Raw genomic sequence first — 27,407 nt, 5'->3', positions numbered from 1 at the left:
AATTATTAGCATGCCCGGCACAATGCTTAGTGGCATTTTGTCTGTCTTTACGTTCTGAGTTCAAACTCCACTGAGGTCGACTTTACCTTACATCCTTTTGGGGTCAATAAACTAAGTACCGTTTGAGCACTGGGGTTGATGTGATCAACTGTACTCCTGCCTTGAAATTCCTGACTTTGTGCCAAAATTTGAAGTCAACATTTCAAAGGTAAAGCAGGTTCAGTTTTGCAGCTGGTGATCAGAAGCATGTAACCCTGAGTACTGGACATTGGAGCTTTTCAGTTATAATATTATTTTATAGACACAAAGATAAATTTGGCCTCAGTGGGATTTGAACTCAGGATGTAAAGAACCTCAAAAAATATTATCTTTTACTTGTTTAAGTCACTTTGACTAGCCATGCTGGGGCACCACCTAGAAGAATTTTAGTTGAACTAATCAACCCAAATACTTATTTTTTTAGACCTGGTACTTTTAGGGGCGTTTGGCTCACAATTGTAATATTGGGAGTTTGATTCTCGGCAGTATGTGTCCTTAAGCAAGACATTTTATTTTGCATTGCCCCGGTCCACTCAGCTGGCAAAAATGAGTTGTACCTGTAATTCAAAGGGCCAGCCTTGTCACATTTTGTGTCCTGCTGAATCTCCCTGAGAACTACATCTGGAGTGCTCAGTCACTTGCATGTTAATTTCACAAGCAAGTACCATTGATCAAATCAACTGGAACACTCATCATTGTAATTGATGGAGTGCCAGGCAGTAATTCTTCCAATCCCTAGAAGGATGGCAGAAAAAATTAATTTTGGCATTGAAAGGTTACAGCTCTGGTGCTATGGGCCATGTGATTAGAATATCATTGGAAAGAATCACAAGACAGATTCTTTAAGCTGAGTCAACGAGTAAGGAGTAGACCAAGAATGAAATGGTTGGATAATATTCATAGACTTACTTGGTCATGTTTGGGAATCCAGGCAGAAAGTGTATCAATGGTTGATTTGGATAGGACTCTTCCCCACATGACTCTCCCAAGAGTAGAGTGTGGAGAAGAAGGATGAATGAATTGGAAATCATCATCATCGTTTAACGTCCGCTTTCCATGCTAGCATGGGTTGAACGATTTGACTGAGGACTGGTGAAACCAGAAGGCTACACCAGGCTCCAATCTGATTTGGCAGAGTTTCTACAGTTGGATGCCCTTCCTAACGTCAACCACTCCAAGAGTGTAGTGGGTGCTTTTACGTGCCACCGGCACGAAGGCCAGTCAGGCAGTACTGGCAACGGAAATGGAAATGAAAGCATAAATTCATGTAATTAAAATACATAGTGTTTTCACCTGGTATTCTATCACCTGACAAGAATAATAGTAATAACAATACAATGGCAACATTTGATACAGGTAACTCTTTATTTATCCATAAAGAACCACTACATCAATTGTGTGTGTGTGTGTGTGTGGTGTGAGAAAGTTGGTAAACATAAGAGGACTTCCATAACTTATTTCATCATGCTCAGATGATTCGCTATACAGTTTAGGTCTACATTATAATCTGGCCCAGTACATACTACCACGGATACGATTGTAATCTGGTAACTGTTCAATAGGTCCTGAAATGATAAGAAGAAACAAGTATAGAGACTCTTGGAATGATTAATAATAAAAAAACAAAACAGAATTCAAACATTTTCTTTTGACCCTTTTATAATTAAGTACCTAACAAAGCACACTGTTCAAGAGTTTCAGTTGATATTTTAACTGTTTTGTTACGATATTTCCATTGAAATACACTGCATTTATTTCAATTAGTTTTGAATTTGATGAAGGATTTAGTGAAATAACTATAATTATTAAGTTTGTGCTCGGAACATAAATTAACATGAAATTGTGATGAGAGGTTTTAATTTAGATCCTTTAAAAACTGGAAGTTTTTTCAAAGGACCAAGGGTAGGATCAAGTGGGTTGGTATCAAAAGGGTTATGTAGAAGTATAACCAATTTATTGCAGATAAATCTTAACAACAAAATCTTATATGGACCCTAATTGAGAATCACTGAGCTAGAGCATTGAGCAGCAATAAAAAGACACACAGGCACACACCATATACACACTTATAACTACTCACCTACAGCAGCCACAGCAGGGCACTGGTCATATAAATACTTGGTGCATACTGACTTGATGGTTTCTGCATCTACAGCCTGTAGAAAGAGAGAGAGAAAAAAAAAAAAAAATAAAACCAGGGTAAGACATGTGAGTAGAAGAGATTTGTTTAAAAGGTATTTACTGTGATATTTTAAACTGACATATTATCACAAGGATATGAGACTCAAGGCAGACCTTGAAGAGAGGAGGCATGTCATTGATAAGGTTGCAAATAGCAATGAATAGATTTCGACTAACATACAACTATTTTATTGTTTAAAGGGTAAAGAGCCCTTCCAGTCATGAATGACTATGGGATTGCACCTACGAAGTTCCCCGCCGAGGCACAAGTCCAGGCAAGGTTGTTTATGGAAGACCAGCAGTCACTCATGCATACCAGCCTTTCCTTTCCATGCCCCTGATGTTATCCAAGAGAAAGGTAAAGGTTGATACAGCTTGGTACCAGTGACGTCACAACTTATTTCTACAGCTGAGTGAACTGGAGCAATGTGAAATAAAGTATCTTGCTGAAGAACACAACACATAGCCCAGACCGTGAATTTAACTCAACACCTCATGATTGCGAGCCTGACGCTAACCACTGAGCCATGCACTCTCACTTTATTGTTTAACCAACATATTATACAAACGATCGATTAGTAGGCTGAATAGATATTTAACAATGACTAATGAGAAAGAAGTGATATTGAGCCGGTGTGTGTGTGTGTGTTATTAGTGAAATGACCCTCCTAAAACACAACAAAATCTTACAGTAATGATCAATATATATTGCAGAGTTCAAAGCCAGTAATTCTTGTCTGGTACTTTATTTTATCAACCCCGAAAGAATGAAAGGCAGAGTTGACCGTGGTGGAATTTAGGGAGTTGCAAGAAATGCTACAAAGCATTTTGTCTGACACACCACCAATTCTACTGGTTTTATGTCTTACAATAATGACAAGCTTTTGAGAGTTTAAAAATATACAGATGATTGTGTTGGTAAACTGTTTGGATTGAACTGATGGTGTTTAGAGGGCTGATGAGTGGAGATAGTGTTTGTGGATGGATGGGTGAAAGTGAGGGTAGTAGAAATGACTTACATCAATCCTTGCATCCAGTTCTGGTAATGGAATCCTTCGGCCATAACAAAGCATTTGCCTGAAAAGAGAGAAAGAAAGAGAGAGGTACAAATGAAGGTTTGAGTGTGAATGAGACAATGTAACTATGTGTAAGGGCTTGTGAAAGAACGAGGATGATACATTGTAGTAAAGCATTCAGTTGATCCCTAAATGAGTGAAAAAAAATTTGGATCCATGACCATCTTAGACTAGTAGCATGGTACCCTTAAGCACCACACCCAATATCCTCTCAACCTTCCTGACAAAAATACTGAAGTTAATCCATGAAATTTAGCAGTGATACACATTGTTGTTATGACAATTAGTCTCATAAGCCATTGGGTTACATGATTAACACTGAAGATTTCATCAATCAACCAGCCAATCAGCCTCCCTGTCCAGGCTTTGCAACAGGACTAACTATTTACAAATGTACAATAGATAATGTCATACAGTGTGGGGAGAATAAATATTGAATGCTTGTCAGTTAAGGTACTTTATAGAGAGATCTTCATTTCAGTTTTGTTGTTTTCATCCATTTTCCACACTGCTGTACTTATTGAATCCCAGCTTCATTGCATGTCTTAAGAGGCAACTAAAAGGAGAACTGGTTGTAGAATACTGCTTGAGAAAAAAAAAAAATCCACCCAACTCATGCCAGCATGGAAAAGAGGACGTAAAGCAATGATAATGAAGGTACACTATATTTACTAGGGTATAAATATTTTATACTTGATTTTCATTGAAAAAACTGGGGTGTGACATAAGCTAAAACTATGAGATGTAAAAATTTTGTATCAAGATTAAACACTAAATTCGGGGGCAGAGCAATTTACACACAAGTAATTACAGTTTGTATTGGATGACCTCTCTTACTGCCAAACACTCAGCTGTGAATGAAGAGTGGAACCAGTTCTAGTGCCAGTGAAAGAAACTGGAACGGATGTGAAGGTTAAGGTTTTGGATCATGGACTTGTTGGTCAGTAGTCCAATATCTTAACCCTCAAAGTTATTGATTACTAAATAAAACTGACGTAACAGTAATGTGCTTTATAGCCTATTAGACTGGAAACAGGTGTGGGGTATCAATGTAGGGTGCAATGTTTTCTGGCATGCAAGGCAATATAATATTTAGTATAAATATTCAAGCATTGTTGCTATTTATCCAAAACCTGCTGCATTTCACATCACCAAGTCGTCTTGGTGTCTAAGTCGACTAACATAATTGTAGGTGTAAATTTTGCTCTGAAGAATTTGATCTGTATGTCGGAAAATACATCGATAGCAGTAGTGGTGGCTATCATCACACAACCTGACTCAGCAGGAAAAACACATGCAAATCAAAAAAGGTTACTTAACAACAATAATACTGACCTGCCAATGTCTTCACATATAGGAGTGGAACCATCAAGCTGAAGGAGAAGGTTTGTCTTCAACAAATTCTTAGCCCTCTGAATTTCAAAGTCAGTCACGTTGCTACAGAGACGCATCCTGTGAGGAAAAATGGGGAGAGATAGTTTCACAACTTTGGCTTTGTTGGTATTTGGGTAATAGAAGTAATTATCTGACTGTAACAAAATGGACCTGTTAATGAAGGCTCTAATCTCACTGACAGAAGATATAACAACCCTTGAATACCATTAGCAGATTCTGCTTTAAGCACTTCTGTCAAATCCTAGTTTTCATGTATTCTTTCTAGCTACACTACACCCTAAAGTATTATTTTACTGGTTGTTGAGGTTATGGAGAAAAAAAATAATTTCCAGGTGCAAGAGTGGCTGTGTGGTAAGTAGCTTGCTTACCAACCACATGGTTCTGGGTTCAGTCCCACTGTGTAACACCTTGGACAAGCGTCTTCTGCTATAGCTTCAGGCTGACCAAAGCCTTGTGAGAGGATTTGGTAGATGGAAACTGAAAAGAAGCCTGTCGTGTATATATATATGAGTATGTGTGTGTGCGTGTCCCTAAAATCGCTTGACAACCAATGCTGGTGCATTTACATCCCTGTAAGTTAGCAGTTTGGCAAAAGAGACCGATAGAATAAGTACTAGGCTTACAAAAAGTAAGTCCTGGGGTCGATTTGCTCAACTAAAGGTGGTGCTCCAGCATGGCTGCACTCAAATGACTGAAACAAGTAGAAGAATAGAAGGATTCCCAGTTGTCATTGTGTACTGTAAACAACACTCATTCTTTAACAACTAATATGAGAGAGAGAGAGAGAGGGGGAGAGAAAGAGAGAGAGAGAGAGAAAGAGAGAGGGATCAAGTATTAAAAAAACATTCTTCAGTCCTACATACACTTAATCATTTCTGCAATATATTTTCACCGTGTGCTAATCCAACCAATTATTCATCTGGCCATGGAGACAATAACAGCAATGATGATGATGATGCTGATGCTGAAAAGCAACTTACCATTCATTCTGTATGTTGAAGATCATGTCATCAATTGAAAGTTTCTCTGACACAAAGTAGATGCCCCACATCCCGGTGTCTGTGTAACAGGTATTGAAGGCCTGGAAGCTGTGGCAGAGGTTGCCTCTGGCAGAATTGCTAGCTAAACGCCCGGCCAAATTGGCACCACCGCCATGACTGCGATCCCAGCTACCAATCAGAGTGTTGGCCACCATTAAAGCAATATTGTCTGCATTACTCCAGCCACATCCTTCCACTGCCAAAGCAATATGAGCCAATGGCATGTCGTCATCACGTACACGAATCTGTGAAGAAATCAAAGTTAAACATAAACTTACTGATATGTTATGTATAAACATGCACACACACTGGTAATTATGCATAAATACACAAACACACTTTGGTCCATTATATATATATATATATATATATATATATATATATATATATATACATATATATATATGAGGGGGTGCCGAAAAGTTCCTGGCTTTGGGTAGAAGAAAGTATGGGATGATCAGTTATGCTCTTATTTAACATATTCCCCTCTCAGATTCACACACTTATTGAAGTGGTCCTTTAGTTTTTCTAAGCCCTGTAAAAAAAAAAAAAAAAAAAACTCAGAACTTTGGACCACCAACTAGGCCTTTCATGATACTCTTAAAGCCAGGAACTTTCCAGCACCTCTTCATAAATATACACACTGGTATATTATGCATAAATACACACACACAAGTACTTTATGCATAAATACAAAAACTGGTACATAATACATACACCAGCTATGACAAATAAAGGTTTCATGATACTGCTGTTGTATTTGTTTAATTGCAGGTCAACAACATTCCTGCTGTCTTTTATATTTTATTTTCAGACATAGAATATCTAAGACCACATTATCAAATATACCCTTTCTTAAAGAAAATGTAAATTGATTTGCTAAAACTAGCGAAGCACAAGATTGGATGGCAAGGAATGGCTAGTGTAAGGCAAAAGTCTGCTGGTGAAGATGGACATGGTAAAAAAAAATTTTTTAAAACCCAAAATGTTAAAAATGGTTATGGTGAAGAATAATCTTCGAATGTTGGGTCTCACAGAGGCAATGACAAGTGACCAAGACCTTTGGAGATGAGTCGTGGTTGAGAACACTCGAAAAAGCTAAGTGAGATCATAGTCATAGTTGATGCTAGTGTCCTGTAACTGACCTATTAAAAGCACCCTTCAATTGTTGGGTGATATGTTGTGCTTGTGAAGACCTGTTGAACCAAGTGAAATCATAGTCGTGGCCAGTGCCAGTGCCATCTGACTGGCACCTGTGCTGGTGGCATGTAAAAAGCACCATTCAAGCGTTGGACATTATAGAGGCAGTGACAGGTAACCAAGACCTTTGGCAATATACCATGCTTGTGTAGACCTGCTAAGCCAAGTGAGACCGTAATTGTGGCTGATGCCGGTATCAGGTCAATGGCACCCATGCCACATAAAAAACACCCACTACACTCTTGGAGTGGTTGGCGTTAGGAAAGGCATCCAGCCGTAGAAACCTAGCCAAATCAGTTTTCTGACCAACCCATGCCAGCTAGGAAAGTGGATGATGATGATAATGATTGTTTAGTTGTTTATTATGAGGAGATATACCTACATCACAGCCAGTAAAGCGGCAAGGTGCACTGATGGGGATTTCTGAATCATAACCAGCAGTAATGTTGCCAAAATACTGCTCAGATAGCTTGACCAGATTGTCATGGTTCACACCTACAAGATAAACAAAAACATCAATATAACAATTCGAACACACACACACACATATAGAGTCAACAAATGAGATCCAGAGATGCCCAATATAGAAAACACACTTAGTAGTGCTCAAATGGTGTGAACTTACACCTCTGAAATCTTTACCAAGAACCAAATCTGCAGAGTATACAGTGGCTATAAGAGGAATCCATGTGAGTGGGGTGAAATGTGTTGAGGCAGATTTTGTACAGCAGCATGCCTTTCCTGTCACCAACCCTCACCTATTTCAATCGTTGGGTGATATGTTGTGCTTGTGAAGACCTGTTGAACCGAGTGAAATCATAGTCGTAGCCGATGTCCATGCTGTCTGTCTGGCACCTGTGCTGGTGGAATGTAAAAAGCACCATTCAAGTGTTGGACCTTATGGTTGGAGGCAGTGACAGGTAACCAAGACCTTTGGCGATATACCATACTTGTGTAGACCTGTTAAGCCAAGTGAGACCGTAATCGTGGCCAATGCTGGTATCAGGTCAATGACACCTATATCACGTAAAAAACACCCACTATGATCTCACTTGGCTTTGACGGGTCTTCTCAAGACATGATTTTCACATTTGAGTGGAAACGAACGGCATCACTGTTACATTCATGTACAAATATTTTTATCACATTATAGAAGACTGTAACAGTAAATTTAGTGTTTTTTTTCTATGGAGAGAGTGACTGAATGTGGTAGAGATAAAAGTGAATATGAAAATAAAAATGTTTTCAACATTACACTATATTTATTGCACAAAAAATATGGAAATATTGTAGCAAAGTATTACTAGTATAGTTTTAAATGAACTTCTATAAAAAAATTAATTACAGAAATCATAAATCTAATTAAAACTTTTCTTTATTGAAATAAAATTGATTAATTGATTGATCAGTGGTGTGGCTTGACCAAAACCTTGTGAGTGATTTGGTAGAAAGATGCCTGTCATGTATGCATGTTTGTGGTACACACACACACACGTTATGTATGCGTGTGTGTTTGTGTTTACACTTGTCTACATATCATGTGACTTGAAAATGAGCATCATTAACATACAAGGAAGGGTATTCTTTTCAAATCTTCTGTGAAAAACATGTCAAGCAATGAGAAACATTACTTTGCTTGGAAACAGGTGAGGGTTAGCAATACGAAGGGCATCTGGCCAAAGAAAAACTGCCTCAACAAATTCCGTTTGACCCATGCAAGCATGGAAAAGTGGATATGAAATGATGAGGATGTGTATTGTCTTACAGTCATTAGTGAGTGTCTCTACACCATATCACAACCTGCACCACTTCAGAAGACACTGCTAAATTAATGAATTAAATATTCTAGTGCCCCAGTTATATGTAATAACAGCAGTCGGTTAAAAAACAAGAACAGCCGAGAAGAAAAGTGTTACTTACCACCAGCAGCGGCCAGGACAATACGTGGACCCTTATAATGAGTGGAAATATATTCTTTGAGGTCATTGCGGTTAATAGTCCTTCAGAAAATGAAAAGAAATCAAAAGAAAATAACCATTAAATCAATTAACAGGAACAAGATTTGAGGTAATGTATTCTATGCCACTATCAATGCATAGGCATTGTCATGCTAATCACCTGGACTCAGATATACTTCAAAATGAAGCATCTGTTGAGTATAGAGTGGTAATAAAGAAATTGAAATGACAAAGGAATAAACAATTAATATTACGGACTTCATTAGCTTACAGCTGTTTCTGCTATATGATGCCATGCACTCATAGTTGAATGCTGGAGTATCACCTTATAGCTTCATCATACACACTGAAAGATTTTCTAAAAGTTATTGACTATTAGCTGAAAAGAATATCACAAACGTTTGTGGAAGAAGTTTTTGTATAGTGTAAGAGCTTTTGTTGTTCTGAACAATGAAAGCACTTACACACAAAACACACACTATAGGAAAACTTCCCCCAAAAGTTTGTGACATTGTCTTTTTAAATTGTTAATAACTTTAAAAAAAAAAAAAATCTTTCTTTAAACATTGAGATTGTATCAAGTATTTTTTATGAGTACTTTTAAACATACACACACACGATTGTAGCACAGGCTTTTTGATGACAATGTGTCACGGTACACAGAGCAAGATGGTTGTCAAGGTATGTTGGTGCGCAATCTTAGACAAAAACTTTGTCAGTTAACATTAAACTGCTGCCAATGGTGGGGGTGTTGTGGTGGTAGATGGATTTCAATCTCTGTCAGATAAGCTGTTAAAACTAATCTATCTCAAATAAGCTATGAAACATAGATAAGTAGAAATATCAGCTTGCTTACTTAATATTCTCAGTGGGTCCTAAGATTGTACGGCCAAGAGGTGTACCTTGGTAAGCTATTGAATGAAGATGGTCAAATATAACTTCTTGGAGATTAGTCTCAACTTCCTAAAACACAAGCGAAAACAAACAGGAATTAAATCACTTCATGCTTTGTAGGTGAATCGACAAGAGATACCATAGGGTTGGAAGGACACTGAGGACATGATAACATCTTTAGTGTTAATGCTATGGAAAAATGCACCAGTACACTAGTGGTTCTCAACTGGGGTCCATACACCCCTTGGGTGTCCACATAAGAATTCATTGTTAAAATATTTATGTGCAATAAATTGCTTATGTTCTACAATACATTTTTGTTATTAAATTCTTGAAAATATTGAATTATAAAAATACAGTAAGATGTTTTTTATACACACCAAATGGTTATGGCAGTCCAGTAGAATAGAACAGGAATCAAAGGAGTCCAAAGGCAAAAAAATGGTTGAGAACCACTGTGGTACACTCTGTAAAGTGGTTGTTGTTAGAAAACACTTCCAGCCGAAGACTGTGCTCAGACCAAAACGTCTGAGCAAGATGTGGCCCTCTAATCTATGCCATAGATTAGAGGGCCATCTAACCCATACCAGCATGGAAAACAGACATAAAATGACAATATGGATAACTGAGATCTGTATTATATTATCCAGTCATCTTTAGATGCTGGTGTGGCTGTGTGGTCAAGCTTGCTTCCCAGCCATCTGGTCTTGGGTTCATTCCCACTGTGCAACAACTTGGGCGGTTGTCTTTTACTATAGCCCTGGGCTGATCAAAACTTGTCAGTGGGTTTGATAGGAGGAAATTGAAAGAAGCCTGTCATGTGAATATGCATGTGAGTGTTTGTGTGCATTCTTATCTTAACATCATGTGATGGTTGTAAACAAGTATAACCATCATACAAGTGAGGCTGTTTGCTTCCAGTCTTCCATGGAAAACATATCAGGCTAGGGGGAAATGCTACCTTGCTTGGAAAAAGGCAAGGGCTGGTGGCGGGAAGGGCATCCAGCTGTAGAAAATCTGCCTCAAGAAATTTTGTCTAACCCATGCAAGGACGGAAAAGTGGACATTAAATGATGATGATGACTGCTAACAGAAGTGTGATAACATACAGCTATAAACCTCAACTGGGAAAATACGAAATTGGAATAGAATTAGAGAAGTGTTTATAAAATTAGATGGGATATAAGATGGTAGGGTTGAATGTGTGAGAGAGAAGGGAAGAGAGGGGATGAGAAAGAAATAATATCATCTCCATCTTCTTCCCTCTTTTCCCTGTGGGGTAGCCACATATCTCTACAGTAGTGTTTCTCAATTGAGGTTCCCCGGAAACCTAGGGGTTCCGTGAGAAGAGAGTGAGATAAGCTAATGCTAATTTCATGATTGTAATATTACTATACATGCACAACATATTATTGGTTATTGTAATATAGACATCACCCTATCTAACCTATCATGTTATCAAAAAAATATAACAACCATTGGGGATATATTTAGTGATGTCTGTAATTTATGGACACCCTATATATATATATATATATATATATATATATATATATATATATATACATATGATATTTACCACGTGAACTATGATAAGAAAGATATGGTGTATAATTTTTTTGTGCAGGGGTTCCTTGAGATATGTAATTTTTTTAAGGGTTATGCAAGGGTAAAAAGGTTGAGAAACACTACTCTTCAGCAATGCACCATTTTTATCCCTCTATCACAATCTTACCTCTCAGCTCCTGGCATAAACCACTTCCTCTTACTATTACTCACAATCAAGGTATCTTGTCTTGTGAGTTACTTGGTAACTTCACTAGAGCTAGAGACATGAAAAAGCACTCAGTACACTCTATGTGAAGAACTTGGCATTAGGCAGGGCATCCAGCCATAGAGGATATTGGATCCCAATGCAGTCCTTTGATCTATCGGATCCTGTCAAACTGTTCAACATACAGACGTTAAATGATGATGAAAAAGAGGACAGAAATTTCAAAGGGATATAGAGAAAGAGAGATGATGTAATTTGGAGAATGACCAAAGACACACTGACCTGCATTTCCCGAAGGATGACTCCACGCTCACGTTCAATTTCCTGTTCACCTAGAGTGCTATTTTGTATGATATCCGAAAGAATGTCAAGAGCTGTAATCAGAAATAACCAAAGTCCATGTAAGAGCAAGAAAACATTGGGGTTGCTGAAGTGTATGAATGAAGGTGATATTAGGCTAAGTGGAAGAAAAGATCTTAGTATCAGGCAGGGTAGGTTACAAGGAGATATCAGAGCCTTGAAGCAGTCATTTCAGCTGCTAGGAATAGCAGTGAAATCTCCCTTAATCCTCACCCCACCATCTAAATAATGGCTTACTATGCTGAATAATTTAATCCTTGAGCAGGTATAGCTGTGTGGTCAAGAGGCTTGCTTCCTAACCATGTAGGCTTCAGTGCATTCCCACTATGTGGCACTTCAGGTAAGTGTCTTCTATTAGACCCCCAGGCTATAGTAGAAAGCCTTGTGAGCAGATTTAGTATAGATAAACTGAAAGAAGCCCATCATATATATATATATATATATCAATTTCATTGAGCTCAGTTTTCAACTGGTACTTATTTTATGGACCCTAAAAGGATGAAAAGCAAAGGCAACCTCGGTGGAATTTGAACTCAGAATGTAAAACAGATGAAACGCCACTAAGCATTCTGCCCATAATGCTAATGGTTTTGCCAGCTTGCTGCTGCTGCTGCTGCTAATAATAATAATGGTTTCAAATTTTGGTACAAGGCCAGCAAATTCAAAGAAGGGGATAAGTCGATTACATCAACCCCAGTACTAAACTGGTACTTATTTTATTGACCCCGAAAGGACGAAAGGCCAAGTCAACCTTGGTGGAATCTGAATTCACAACATAAGGCCAGACCAAATGCCGCAAAGCATTTTGCTTGGGGTGCTAGTTATTCTGGCAGCTTACCGCCCTAATGTTAATAATAATAACAATCCTTTCTACTGAAGGCACAAGGCCTGAAATTTGGGGAGAGGGGGCTAGTTGATTACATCAATCCCAGTGTTTCACTAGTACTTATTGACCTTGGAAGGATGGAAGGCAAAGTCGACCCTGGCAGATTTTGAACCCAGAATATAAAGATGGATGAAATGTTGCTAAGCATTTTGCCTGGCATGCTAACGATTCTGCCAGCTCACTGTCTTAATATTAATAATAATAATAACCTTGTGGTAAATCTTTACTGAAGCACTTGGCATAATAGACTGTCTGTTCACGAGAAGTGTAGGCATTCAGATGGGCACCCATGTTTTCAACTTCAAGCTCCAGACTAGTTTGGGAACGTTTTGATGTTCCTTTGAATATCATATGCTCCAAGAAATGTGCCACACCATTATTGCTGTCGTTTTCAAATCTGCTGCCAGCATCGATCCACAAGCCAACCTTGAGAAGAAAACAAAACAAGAATAGTACATTATAAGAGATGCATACACAAAGAAGAAGAATAACACAAATTGTTACAACAGTCAGATACATAACTTAAAAACAAACAATAACAATGGCACGGATTATTATAATAGATATCATTAACATCATTTGAATGTCCACTTTTCTGTGATTGCATGGGCTGGATGGAATTTGATGTGATGCATTCTCTATGGCAGGATGCTCTTCCCATCACCAACCCTTGCTTATTCCAAGTAAGGCTCCTTTCAGTGTCCATCTATTAAATCTACTCACAAGGCATTGGTTGGACCAGGGCTATAGGAGAAGACATTTGTACAAGCCAAAGAGAAAAAAACACTAATAATAGCACAGCTCATTACAACACACACATACATATCTATATACTACTAAAACTGAGACTGTTTGCTTGCTTGTGTGCGTGCTTGTCTGTAATTCATTACAGCCAAACTGGCGCATAATGGGAAAATACTCTGAAGGTAAGGTACCCCTGAAATGTGAACACAAATGGAATAAAACAAGTTTCTAGTTAATCGGATCATGGATTTCCAAGATATATGTTTATTTTGGGGTACCTTCATAAATAGCTAAAATGGCGCATAATGGGAAAATACTCCGAAAGTAACATAACCCTGAAACGGGGATATATAATACTGTGAAAATTGTTTCCATTAATTTTATGTTTATGTTATATAACAATTCCTTTTGCATTTTTGTAGAAGTATGCACATAAGCCATAAATAAATGCTGTTACTGGAGTTCAAGTTCATCCTGGACATTTTATTTCTATTAGATGCTGTAAATAATCAATAAAACCTTAAACATGAACTTGTAAACCAGTCCTATGATGACACAAACGAATTGAAATATTTAACTGAATCATCATAAAATTAACTTTCATTTCAATGCTATGTTGAAAATCAGCTTCAATGTTTTATAACCTGAGCCGTCAGTGACCCAATGGGTCACAGGTAGTCTAGTATATATATATAAAACATTAATGAACTTTTAAAGTGAGATCTTTCAATCACATCACTGTTGATTTGTTTATAGAAAATAATGCAAACTTGGGTCAGAATCTCCACTCCTACTCTGATACATTTATCTCTCCTCCTACTACCTTTACAACATCTTGCATATATTGTGCGTTAAATACTTAATGCAGCCCTTCTTAAAAAAAATATAACCCTGGAATTCAATACTTAGCAGTATTTTGTCTGTCAATACATTCAAAATTGAAATTCCACTTTGCCTTTCATCTTTTGGAGTCAATGTAATTGACTAGTCCCCTCTTTTGAAATTCAGGACTTGTGCCTATAGTAGTAAGAATTAAATGCTATGTTTGTTAAAAGTTTACATTAAAAAGCAGAAACTTACAGTACAAGTGGGAATCCCAGAGTCTTCAGTTGCAACTCGTATACCATTGGCCAAAGTTGTCACTTGAGTTTCAGGTACATTCAACAGTGTTTGTTCGTAAGTGGCAGCTTTTGCCGATCGCCATCGTCTGCTGATGCTAAGAGGTACCTTGAAAGGAAAACAAAAACATCAAGAAAAATTACAATTAGCACAAAGTATTTTGTGACATTATCACCATTCTAATGTTAACTTTACTGTGCTTGCATGGGTCAGATGGAGTTGGTTCAAGCAATTTTACTATGGCCAGATACTCTTCCTGCCACTAACCCTTACTGTTTCTAAGCAAGATAATATTCACCCATGGTCATGTTTCTGTAGAATATTGAAAATGAATGACACTACTTGTATGACAGTGACACCTATTTACAACTGTGATGTGATATCAAGTCAAGGAGACACACAAATACATACATACCACACACACTTCTTTCAGTTTCTGTCCACTGAATTTACTCACAATAGTTTGGTTGGCCTGAGACTATAGAAGAGTCCTAGGTTCGTGATAGACATAGAGTGGATAAGGAATTGAACAATGAAAGGATCAGTTGGATATTACACTGATGAGGTGGAGAAAGTGTATTTTTTAAAATCTTTTACTCATTTTAATCATTGGATTACAGCCATGCTGGGGCACCCCCCCACCCAAGGGTTTAGTTGGACAAATCAACCCCCAGCAGTCTCTTTTACCAAACAGCTAAGTTACAGGGTGTAACTACACCAACACTGATTGTTTAAGTGTGGTGGGAGACAAACACACGCGCACGCACACATGGTGGGTTTCCACAGAGTTTCCTTCTACCAAAATCACTCAGAAGGCATTGGGTTGCACAAAGCTATATTACAAAAGACACTTGCTCAAGATGCCATGTAGTGGGATTGAACTTGAAACTACATGGTTGCAAAGTTAGCTTCTTAGTCATGCCTGAACCTCTATTGGAATACAGTTCTGAGGTGATTTCATACAATTGTTAACTCAAGAAGTGAAAATCACAACTAATTCTGTGTTGACATTGTTGGAGGTTAGCTTTACACCTTCATACTGTTAATATAGTGAAAGTAACTTTCACAGTGTTGGCATAATTAGACAGGTGCTACTTTAGTGTGAGGTCTACTGCCCATTTACACTTTAGCATACAGTTCACCCCAAAGCCCTGATCAGGGCATTTCACAGCATAGACTATGTATACTGTGGTAGACTGCATGTCTATTTCACGGTATTATTCGCCTGAAGTAGCTAAAGGTCAGGTTCACCTTCTAACTTAGAATATTTCAGCATCACACTGAGGCAGAGTATTAAACTAATCAGATATCAACCCCACATTCAAATACATGTAGCCATAAGTTTGGTGACAATGAATCTATCATTTGTTCCATTTACAAAGTGCATGGAGGTGCTTCTTTTCTTCTGAAGCTAAACCATTGTGATTTAATTAGCTGGTACTCCATTGGTTACAATGATGAGGGTCCCAGTTGATTTGATCAGTGGAATAGCCTGCTCATGAAATTAACATACAAGTGGCTGAGCACGTTCTCAGGGAGATTCAGCATGGCACACCGGATGTGACAAGGGTGGCCTTTTGAATTACGGGTACAACTCACTTTTGTCAGCCGAGTGGACTGGAGCAATGTGACACAAAGTGTCTTACTGAAGGACACAATGCGCCGCCTGAAATCAAATGACCATACGATTGTGAACCGAATACCATAGCCAGTAAACCACATGCCTTCACTAAACCCTTGTGATAAACGAGGAAAGATGTATTTTGCTAACACGACAAGAAGTTAGTTTCACAATAAGAGATTGATGCAATGTCACTGGAGGAGTTTTAGGTTTGTTTATATTTGAGGATAAGTGAGAAATGTATTTGGTCAGGCTTTTCTTGAAAATAGCAGAGACAAAAGATGACTTGGTTGAAGCAAGAAATTGAAGACATCTGGGGATACAAAAACTACAGATGGATAGATAGATAACTGGTCAACATTTGAAGTTAAAATCAGTTTATTTTTAAATATAGATAAGGCAAATCGAATTTCAGATTGAAATGTGTAAACGCCCACCCACTCTAATATGAGGATGCGTAGACATGAACAGAAATTGATAAGAAAAATGAAAAAATTATATACACGCACATATATATATTGGTTAGAATCAGTCTCTTGCTACGTTTGTGGGTGCTCAGGGTCTTATGCATCGGCAGTTGTGGTAGTCAGAGACTGATTCAACCAGAATAAAATATATTATTAATCTCTATTATTGAATGCTCATTCTTGTGAGAGTCAACACTAAAAGGATATATATATATAGAGAGAGAATATATACATATATATATATTTTGTGTGTGTGTGAGAAAATAGTCACGCTCACAAATGCTGGGATGATTCTCGAATAATGAAGCACACACTTTATACAACAGAAATATTAACATTTCTTTCAAATACTTTGATTATTCATTTAATTATGAATATTTAAACTCAATCACAATCGATGCGAACAATAATAGAATACACTCGTCCGTCTCTTCTTTGAAAAGAAGATGACATTTAAAAATAAGACTTTTCAAGGTTAAATAATACACAAGATTCTTTTGACCAATTTTTAATGAACATAATAATAAACATTAGGAACATTCTAGTATTTCTTATAATTCATTTTTCCTTTACGTTCAGATAAACAATATGTATTGGATCATTACATATATACTTTTTATAATTTTGTAAAAAGTAAACAAAGACTATTTCACGGTAGGTCATTCATTTTTGGTTTGTATTGGAGTTACAAACAGGAAAGGTTCCAGATAATTAGTAGTTTAAGCGCGAAGCTTTTGATAATTAAATAAGGTCAATTAAAAATTAGAAGAATAGTAAAAACCAATTACATATGATACGATATATATATATATATATATATATATATATATATATATAATATATATACACACACACACATGCACAAGGTGTCCTTTGCCGTCGGAAGTATAATAATATTCAAAGTGATGACCTCGGCATGAGGCTGTCTAAAATTCGCTAGAATAATGTTGGTGTTGATGAATGATAAAATATGATAACTTGCAAATAATAATAAGAGAAATATACCTGAGAACGAGCTTGTGCTTGTCTGGTGAGGAGAGACAAGGAGAACTGTAAGAGGCGTTTGGTAGCCATGATGTAAGAGAGACGAGGTCTTCCACCGGAAGTAGTATTTACGTATGAAGCAGCGAAGAAATACGTATGTAGTTAATCGATTTGCTTGATATAGCAACCAAATGTTTTTTTTAAAACACAACCGTATTTTCTTTAAAAAAAAAGGTGTATGTAGTCTAAGAAATATCTATAGTATCAATCGACCTGCTAGACATAGCAATCAAATCTTCCTTTAACTACACCGTACAGTCCTAGAAAAAAAAGACACGCTGAAGAATGTTGTCCAGGGATCTTGTTAAATTCTGTCCAACCACAAATTGCATAATTTTTGATGCTTCTAACTCTTTAATCTCTAGAAATAAAGGCGAAGAGCTGGCAGAATCATAACCGTGCCAGACAAAATGCTTACTGGCATTTCTTTCGTCTTTACGTTCCGAGTTCAAATTCTGACGAGGTCGACTTTGCCTTTTATACTTTCGGGGTCGATTAAATAGAATATCAATCGAGTTCTGGGGTCTATGTAATCGACTTAAGCTCTTGCCTTCAAATCAGACCTTGTGCCCATAGTAGGAAGTTAAAAAGAAAAAATTGAATGTGATTTTCATCAACAGCATGCAAGACTTATGTAGTGTTGAAAATTTGGTTACTAACAAAATAGGAATTTATTTTAAGCTCGTCGTATACAATGTGCTCACTATTCTTCCAGTTCGCCTTATGCACACACACACACACACACACCACGAAGTCTTTTTTGAAGGGGATGCACTTTTCGGATGATGATGAACTTATTTCCGACTTCTACAGCTGCATAAAGCGATGGGAGAAGTGTGTCACCACTAGTGGTGGCTAATGTAGGGGACTAATAATTATGCCAAGTTTCGTTTATTCCAGTCCTTGGGATGTGGGTCAGGGGAAATCTTTAATGAATGCCCCTCGTATGATTTATTGACTATATATACATATATGTTGCTTATTTTGATATATATATATATATATATATATATATATATATATATATATATATATATATATATATATATATATATATATATATATGTATATATATTGTTGTGCTAGATATATAAGAAGACGAGATGGTCGATATTGGAATGTCTTGCTTTGATCACAGTTCCTCCTAATCACGACTAACTTGGAAGTCTAAACGGCAACAATTCTCGATCGGATGCTCACTCTACCAACGTTTAAAAAGTGTTGAAAACAACTGTTAACTTCTACAACATACCTACACAAGTAACTCCACTGAATTTGTTGCCTAAAAAATTTCATTAAAAAATATCAATTCTTCTGAAAATTATGGGGAAACACTGGTGTGAATTATCCGAAACACATCGCCACCACTAGAAAAAAAATTTCCGCAACAAATTCTGATATAATCGGAATCCTCACCATCTGAAAGTTATCTGTCGAGAATTTCTTCAAAAAATATCTATTTTTCTGAAAGTTATGAGATAACAAAGTCAGGTAGGAGCACGTTTGTGTAGCTATACTACTAGCCATGTCCTTCTATTGTCGACCAACTCTCCTATGTCAATCACTAGCGGCCATTCACCTGTGAGAAGTGCGTCGAAAAAATGTATTTGCTTTCAGCAAAGCTTTCGACTGTCTAGTACCTCATACTTGCTATAATTTCTTACAACGGTAATCTTCCAGTTTAGGGCGGTAAAAAAAGTAAATAAAAGATATACAAGGGAAATAACTTAACGTCTTACTAGTATTATCCGTACTACTCTGAAATGTGTTTTTTTTTAGCTGTTTATAAATAAATCACACACGTGATTTGATTGAAGTTAACTGTTTATATATAAATCACACACGTCATTGAATATCATAGTACTGGCTGAGAGATCGAAAATCCCGCATGGAAGACCGGCTGCACAACAACTTATTGTTCCTGAAAATGAAATACTCACTCGTCAATTAATCATATTAGAAGAACATTAGTGAATTATGCAGCAGTTCAAGACACAAAATGTTGGAATGGTGTGCGCGCCGTCGGCTTATTAGGAATAAGTTTACCTGCAACGATTGTTTAGTACCATGTGAACTTGTTAAAATAAAACAAAAAAACACGTGTGTGATTTATTTAAAAACAGCTAAAAAAAAACACATTTCAGAGTTGTACGGATAATACTAGTAAGACGTTAAGTTATTTCCCTTGTGTATTTTTATTTACTTTTTTTACCGCCCTAAACTGGAAGATTACCTCTTACAACATCATTCTTCTACATCTTATGCTACTTACATTGGTAAATTTAGCGCAAGGGAAGTAACTCGCAAATAACTCATTTGGAGTTGCTTCCCCTACTATTTTGTCCCGCATGATGGTTGTGTGGATTCATTTGTAAGCATCTCGAGAGCGGTCTTTTTCTCGCTGCATAGAAATTTTGGATGTTTTGAGATAAAACCTTCACCAATGGAATACATGGTTACAGTGGGTTGAATGCTGTTAATACTTTCGAACTCTCAGATAAGCCTCTGAACACCAACCAATTTCCCTTCAGGTGCACTTTACGTTAAAAAAAAAACGGTAACACCTGTCTGAACAACAACAATGACGTACGTACTACATACATACATACATACATACATACATACACATACATACACATACATACATACATACATACACATACATACATACATACACATACATACATACATACATACATACACATACATACATGGTGATTGCTCCATCTTTGCAGATGATTGCCATCTCCCCATGTACCCCTCCCCCCACCAACCATCATCAGCCCCAAACGCTCGTCCATGACCCCTTATGTGGCTTTTAAGTCCAGTAGTAGATTCGTACGGTCTGCAGCAAACGTGACAGACAAAAGATGTGCCCTCTTGGATTTATGGGTCAACTCGTGGGATGTCATCCTTATGTACCCTCATATGCCTTTTAAGACCAGATATTGATTTGCAGATCTTTTTTCACACCACACATGTCTCACCTAGCGTTGGAGGGACATAGCTGCTTATAGTTGGCTTTTTATATGATTTTAAATGAGTGATGTATCCAGATTTAGAGAGCCGTAAACAACCACAAACATCACAAATACAGCTCACTATGTTCTTATTAATGTTCATACTGTGACGTTTTCGAAGCTGGCGTTTAAAATTTTCATAATCAAGACATCTCTATTCAAACATTCTGCAGCCTTCCTTCACATATCCTTTCCATTTATTCCTCTTTAAAGCGCAACCACTTCCCAGTTCTGATCTTCAAGCTGAAGATCTTTAAGGCCGTTTTTTATGCAATCTTTAAATCTTTTTCTTGGTTTGTGCTGAAGGTGTTTCCCAGAGTGCAATTGATTGTAAAATAGTTGCTTTGGGAGTCTTTCTTCATTCATGCGCACAACATGGCCTACCCAACGCATTTGAGAGGATATCATGGTAGATTCGATGCTCGTGCAGCCAACATCTGTAAGGATTAATGTGTCAGGTATTTTCTGTTGTCATTTGATGTTTAGGATGCTTCTTAAACACTTTTGGTTAAAGTGTTCAAGCAAATTAAGGTGCTTACGATTGTACTGTCCATGTTTCCGAAGAGTACAACAGAGCACTTGGAATGCAGGCCTTGAACACACTGATCTTGGTCTTGATATTGATGCCATGATCTGCCCACACTCTCTTTTCGAGTTTTCCAAAGGCTACAGAGACCTTCTAAATGCGCAGGTGTATTTCTGCATCCAGAGAACCATCCCTTGATAATGCACTACCCTGGGAAACAAAAGTTTCAACTACACCCAATCTAGTAACCTAGTTCCATGTACCATTATATTTGGCTCGATACATGCTTCCACTGGTGATGGGGTGAACATTACCTTGGACTCTTTTAAATTAATTTCTATGCCAAAAGCATTACAAGATGCTGCAAAACAATCTATGATGTGCTACATGTCATCCTGAGAGTGAACCAAAAAGTCAACATCGTCTGCATACAAGAGTTCTCTAATTAATATTTGGAATCACCTTGGATTTGAAATTGAACCTTCTTAGGTCAAAGACCCTTCCTGTAGTTCTAATTCGCAATAGAATACCCTCTGCACAGTCCTGGAATGCATGAGTCAGCATCACAGCAAAGCATATTGAGAACAGTGTGGGAGTCAGGATATCTCTCTGCTTCACCCCGTTATCAACTGGGATTTCATTGGACAATTTTCCATTCAAGCCAACCCGAGCCTTCATATTTCTGTGCAGTCGAACGAGCATATAATAAACTTTAGTGGGAACCCTTTTTTTCCTAATATTTTCTACAGTGCGCTTCTGTTCACGTATCAAAGGCCTTTGTCAAATCAATAAAGACCTGATACAGAGGAACCTGCTGCTCAATACATTTATCCTGAATCTACCTTGCTGAGAAGATCATATCAATCGTCCATCTGCCAGATTTAAAGCTACTTTGTGATTCAAGGATTACTGTAGGACAAATGTCCTTCATCAACCTGTTCATCAATAATCTAGCAGGAACTTTTCCCACAGACTCCAACAGAGTGATGCCGCGGTAGTGATCGCAGATTCCTTTATTCCTCTTGCCTTTAAACAAAGTCACCAAGATACCAGCTATCAAGTCTTGTAGTATAGAAGCTCCATCCCAGCACTCTGTGATGAGATGAAGTATTGTTTGTGTCATGTTCTTATTACCAACCTTTAACAGTTCCAGAGGAATTCTATCTGATCCAGGTGCCTTACCTGTGTTTAACTGGTTGATGGCCATTTTAACCGCATTATAATTTGGTAATCGATCCATTCTGAAATTTACAACACATTGGGTGATACCATCTATCACATCATGGTTAACTGAGGATGGATTATCAAATAAATCAGTGAAGGATTTTCTCTGACTCCTTGATAACGGCAGTATTGTCTTTGGACCTAATGGAAACAATATACGAAGTTGTTGAACCATTTTCTACGCACAAAAGACTATAGATCAATTTTAAATCCTTTGCGTTACAAGCACTTTGAATATCTTCAGAGATCTTCAACTACCACTTATTTTAAAGCCTTCTCAGCTCTTTATATGTCGTTTTAATAGCTGTTAAATTCGTAGGACGCTCTCTCAGAAGCTTTTCATGAAGAGCATATTTTTTCTTTAAAAGTTGGCTGATAACCAGATTATTATCATCAAACCAATCTTTAGGTTTTTTTTTTCCATGAATCTAAGTTCTTCTGCTCCTGCAGTGTACAATTGATCCCCGAAGTCAATAGCATTCAAACGTTTATTCAAAGCCTCAAGTATCTCTTGCTGTTTTAACTTCCCAACATCAATACGTTTCAGAGTTTTGATCCCACACATACAAGATTTTTTCCGAATATGTAACTTAAATTTCCCCCGAATCCTCTTATGGTCTGTGTTGCATTCTACTCTACGCATGACACGCACATGGCAGACATCATTCAGAGCTCATCTCCAGGTTACTATGAAATCTATCATATGGCCATCTTTTGACCTTGGGTGTATCCAAGTAACTTTATACTTCTTTTAGCGGAAGAATGTGTTGCAAATTGCTAGGTTGAGCTCTGAGTTGAGCTCAAGCAGCTTCAGACTATTTGCATTCATCTTACCGATGCTGTAATGGCCTAGTGCATCCCACGTCTCATGGTCTCTGCCAACTCAGGCATTAAAATCATCAAGAATGATAACTTTTTCTTCGATTGGAGTAGGTACAATTGTGGCACGAAGAGACTCATAGAATATCATAATACTTTCTATTGTACCTCGAGGAATGATAAGGAGAGTTGAGTTCGAAGGGATTTGAATTCAGAACTTGAAGAATCAGACAATTATCACAAGGCACCTCGTCCGGCATTTCTAACGTTTTTGCGCATTCACCACCCAATGTTTTTTTTTTTACCTTTTACTTGTTTCAGTCATTGGACTGCGGCCATGCTAAGGCACTGACTTGAAGAGTTTAGACCAGGGGTCACCAAATGTTTTTCACAGCAGGCCAAATAACTGAGAGAATGACAAGCGCGGGCCGTACAACCATTTAGTTCAATACAGTGAATACACAAAAAAATAAAAACAAACCAACATATTTATTTGTCAAAAAGTTATCAAAGAGAGTGACGTTAGCAATAGGATAGTTATATCACACCCAGTGTGCACATATCCGAATCTCACAAACTAAGTAGCAAAAAAATTTTGATGAGATTTGTGAAACTGGTGTTTAGCTTTTAAGATATTGACAACATTTGCTTTGAAATTGCTACATCCAACCAAGAGAATTGCTTTCAAATGTTTATCTGTCAATCTCATTCGATGTGCTGACCTCACATACTTAATTTTTGAAAATGTTTGCTCACAGATGTATGTTGTTCCAAACACTGATGCCATACCAGGGGCAAATTTCTTCAAATTTGAAAACTCATCATCAGTTAAGGAGCAATAAAATTCTTCAAGCTTTCTTTCTCTGTATATCTCTTTCAACAACTCATTTGCTTGAAAATCAGTGAACGCCAACTGTAGTTCGACTGGTACATCATCAAGGATACAATCAAACGGATTTTGAAACAGGAGACTGTCACTCTCAATTCTGTCGAGATCTGAAAATCTCTCCAAATTTTTTTTATTTAAGTCATGAATAATCTTCATCGGAAACTCGAGGTTGACATCTTCTGCGATTCCATCAGCAAGCACTCTGTGGGAAAGACTTAGATATTTTTGCGTATTGAAACCAATCGTTTCTGCAGTGGACTTCATTCGCGGTCATGTATTTAATCACCGCCAGTTCGAGGCTTTTCTTGAAGAAATTGATTCTGAATTCTGTGACTTGCCTTATCACACACCAGTGAAGTGACGCAGCTGCGGTACAGTCCTTTTTCGTTTTTATAAGCTCTGAAGAGGAATAGATATTTTTCTCACCGAAGAGGAGTGAGTATATATGATTCTTTGAAACACTGAAAATGAGAGAAGTTTCCTCCCAGTTGTGCTTCAAACAATGATAGCTTTCTCCGAAATCCTTTGATGATTCTGTAGAGATCACAAATAAGGTTATCCTTTCCCTGAAGTTTCAAGTTCAATTCATTCATCTGGGATGTGATGTCAACCAAAAATGACAACTTTGACAGCCATGTAGGATCTGATAGAAATGGATCAGCTTTATCCTTTTCGGTGAGAAAAATATCTATTCCTCTTCAGAGCTTATAAAAACGAAACAGGACTTTACCGCAGCTGAGCCACCTCACTGGTGTGTAATAAGGCAAGTCACAGAATTCAGAATCAATTTCTTCAAGAAAGGCCTCGAACTAGCGGTGATTAAATGCATGAACCCGAATGAAGTCCACCGCAGAAACGACTGGTTTCAATATGCAAAATATCTAAGTCTTTCCCACAGAGTGCTTGCTAATATGTAATGCAGTGTATAAACAGAACGCCTGGGAGTTGAAGATCTTCCAACTTAGTCCTGATCTGCCCCACCAGACCCTTCCTCACTCCAGCCATGTTTTTTCCTCCATCAAATGTAACACATCGAAGCTGATTCCACTGAAAGTTATAGTCTTGCAAAGTTTTCTGCACTTCCATGAAAATGTCTTCTCCAGTTGCTGTTCCGTGCATGCTGCAAACGAGTGCCAACTCTTCTGTGATCTGAAAGTCCAAATTAACATCACGAATGAACAGGAGAAGTTGTGACATACGCGAAAAATCAGTACACTCATCCAGCACCAAAGAAGTTCCTCGCTTTCTCGCGTATATGTAGCACTGTGTTCTCTCCAATTTCTTCTGTCCTCCGTACAACTGAACTTACTGAAAGGCTGACACATTCACTGACGTTATTCCTTGTATATACGACACTCTTCAAACCGGTTTAAACACGGCAGTGCAAGTTAAAACACGATCGTTGAAGGAATGAACTCTCATTGCAGGTACTTGCACAAAAGGTAGTGCGGCCGCGGGCCGGATGAACTGACCGTAGTTTGGTGATCCTTAGCTTAGACGAAGAAATCGACCCCCAGTATTTATTTCTTGAAGTCTGGTACTTATTCTATCCAATAACTGAGACAAGCAAGAAATTATACCTACCTACCTACCTACCTACCTACCTACCGACATAAATGCAAACATAAATAATACACACACACACACACACACACACACACACACACACACACACACACACACACACACACACACACACACACACACACACACACACACACACACACACACACACACACACACACACACACACGCATATATATATAATTGTTAATTATATATACCGCTGCATTGGAAATCTGCAATGGTTCCATAACTACCGCCTCGGTTATAACCTTGGAGCCCTTGTGATCCGTTACACCACTTAGATAGCGTACCTAATCGTTTAGATCACCTGTGAACTAAACCACCATACTTTGTATATATATATATATATATATATATATATATATATATATATAAATATATATATATATATATATATATATATATATATATATATTATTTTGTTTAAAAGAGTTCCAACACTGTCTGTTTTTTATGTTTTATTTATATTCCTGCAAAACCAATGTGGGATATAGAATATGGAATATACAATATATAATATAAAATAAAAATGGATGGTACAATGAAATAAAGTATTGAATGTCTTATTGAATATATGGAATATGTCTTATTGAATAGATGAAATATTGAGTGTTCAATATAAAGGATTAAATATATAAAGGCGAATACGTATTTTCTATACCTTGTGGTATTTCATCATGGCAGGTATGACAGACTTTAACAGTCTGTTATATTTAATCCTTTATATTGAACACTCAATATTTCATCTATTCAATAAGACATATTCCATATATTCAATAAGACATTCAATACTTCATTTCATTGTACCATCCATTTTTATTTTATATATTGTATATTCCATATTCTATATCCCACATTGGTTTTGCAGGAATATAAATAAAACATAAAAAACAGACAGTGTTGGAACTCTTTTAAACAAAATAATATATTCCTCTATACACAATCATACAAAACCCCTTTTTTTGTATTTATTTTTACTTGCATATATATATATATATATATATATATATACATACACACACACACACACGTATATATATATATATATATATATATACATACACACACACACACACGTATATATATATATATATATATATATATATATATATATATATATACACATACATATATATGTATATATATACACACACATATATATATGTGTATGTGTGTGTCACTGTGTCTGTGTCCCCCCCACCGCTTGACTATATCGGTGTTGGTATGTTTATGTTTCCTTAACATAGCAGTACTAGGCTCAAAAAGTGCTGGGGTCTATTCGTTCGACTAAAATTCTGCAAAGGGGTGCCCCAGCATGGCCACAGTCTAATGACTGAAGTAAATAAAACATAAATGGTATACACACACACATACACACACACAGACGTAGCTGTGTGGTAAGAAATTTGATTTCCGACAACATGGTTCCAGGCTCAGTCCCACTGCGTTGTACCTTGGGTAAGCACTTTTTACTTTAATTCAGGGCTGACGAAGACCTTGACTGGATTTCGGAGACGGAAACTGAAAGAAGCCCGTCGTATATA

General features: G+C 37.3%; 2 protein-coding genes across 2 annotated transcripts in view; both read right to left on the bottom strand.

Annotated features, from left to right (window-relative positions):
* Nucleotides 1–1,381: 1,381 nt before the first annotated feature.
* On the bottom strand, nucleotides 1,382–17,842 carry LOC106879606 (mitochondrial-processing peptidase subunit beta). Its single transcript, XM_014929256.3, has 12 exons — nucleotides 17,760–17,842; nucleotides 14,628–14,774; nucleotides 13,013–13,229; nucleotides 11,840–11,931; nucleotides 9,746–9,852; nucleotides 8,852–8,931; nucleotides 7,314–7,426; nucleotides 5,672–5,976; nucleotides 4,632–4,748; nucleotides 3,240–3,297; nucleotides 2,120–2,195; nucleotides 1,382–1,604 (listed from the first exon to the last, which is right to left on the bottom strand). The coding sequence occupies exons 1-12, from the start codon at nucleotides 17,826–17,828 to the stop codon at nucleotides 1,540–1,542; spliced, it is 1,446 nt and encodes a 481-aa protein (XP_014784742.1). The 5' UTR covers nucleotides 17,829–17,842; the 3' UTR covers nucleotides 1,382–1,539.
* Nucleotides 17,843–23,857: 6,015 nt separating this feature from the next.
* LOC149133369 (EPM2A-interacting protein 1-like) overlaps nucleotides 23,858–27,407 on the bottom strand; it is a 24,885-nt gene continuing 21,335 nt past the window's right edge. Inside the window, exon 2 of the mRNA XM_089360192.1 lies at nucleotides 23,858–25,425. Within this exon, the coding sequence (XP_089216318.1) occupies nucleotides 23,965–24,540 (576 nt within the window). The 5' untranslated portion in view covers nucleotides 24,541–25,425 and the 3' untranslated portion in view covers nucleotides 23,858–23,964. The remainder of the gene's footprint in view (nucleotides 25,426–27,407) is intronic.

Source organism: Octopus bimaculoides, chromosome 11 (genome assembly GCF_046866305.1).
Source record: "Octopus bimaculoides isolate indiv1 chromosome 11, ASM4686630v1, whole genome shotgun sequence".
Lineage (NCBI taxonomy): Eukaryota > Metazoa > Mollusca > Cephalopoda > Octopoda > Octopodidae > Octopus > Octopus bimaculoides.
Note: the sequence above shows the minus strand (reverse complement) of the source record. Positions and strands in the feature narration are given on the sequence as shown.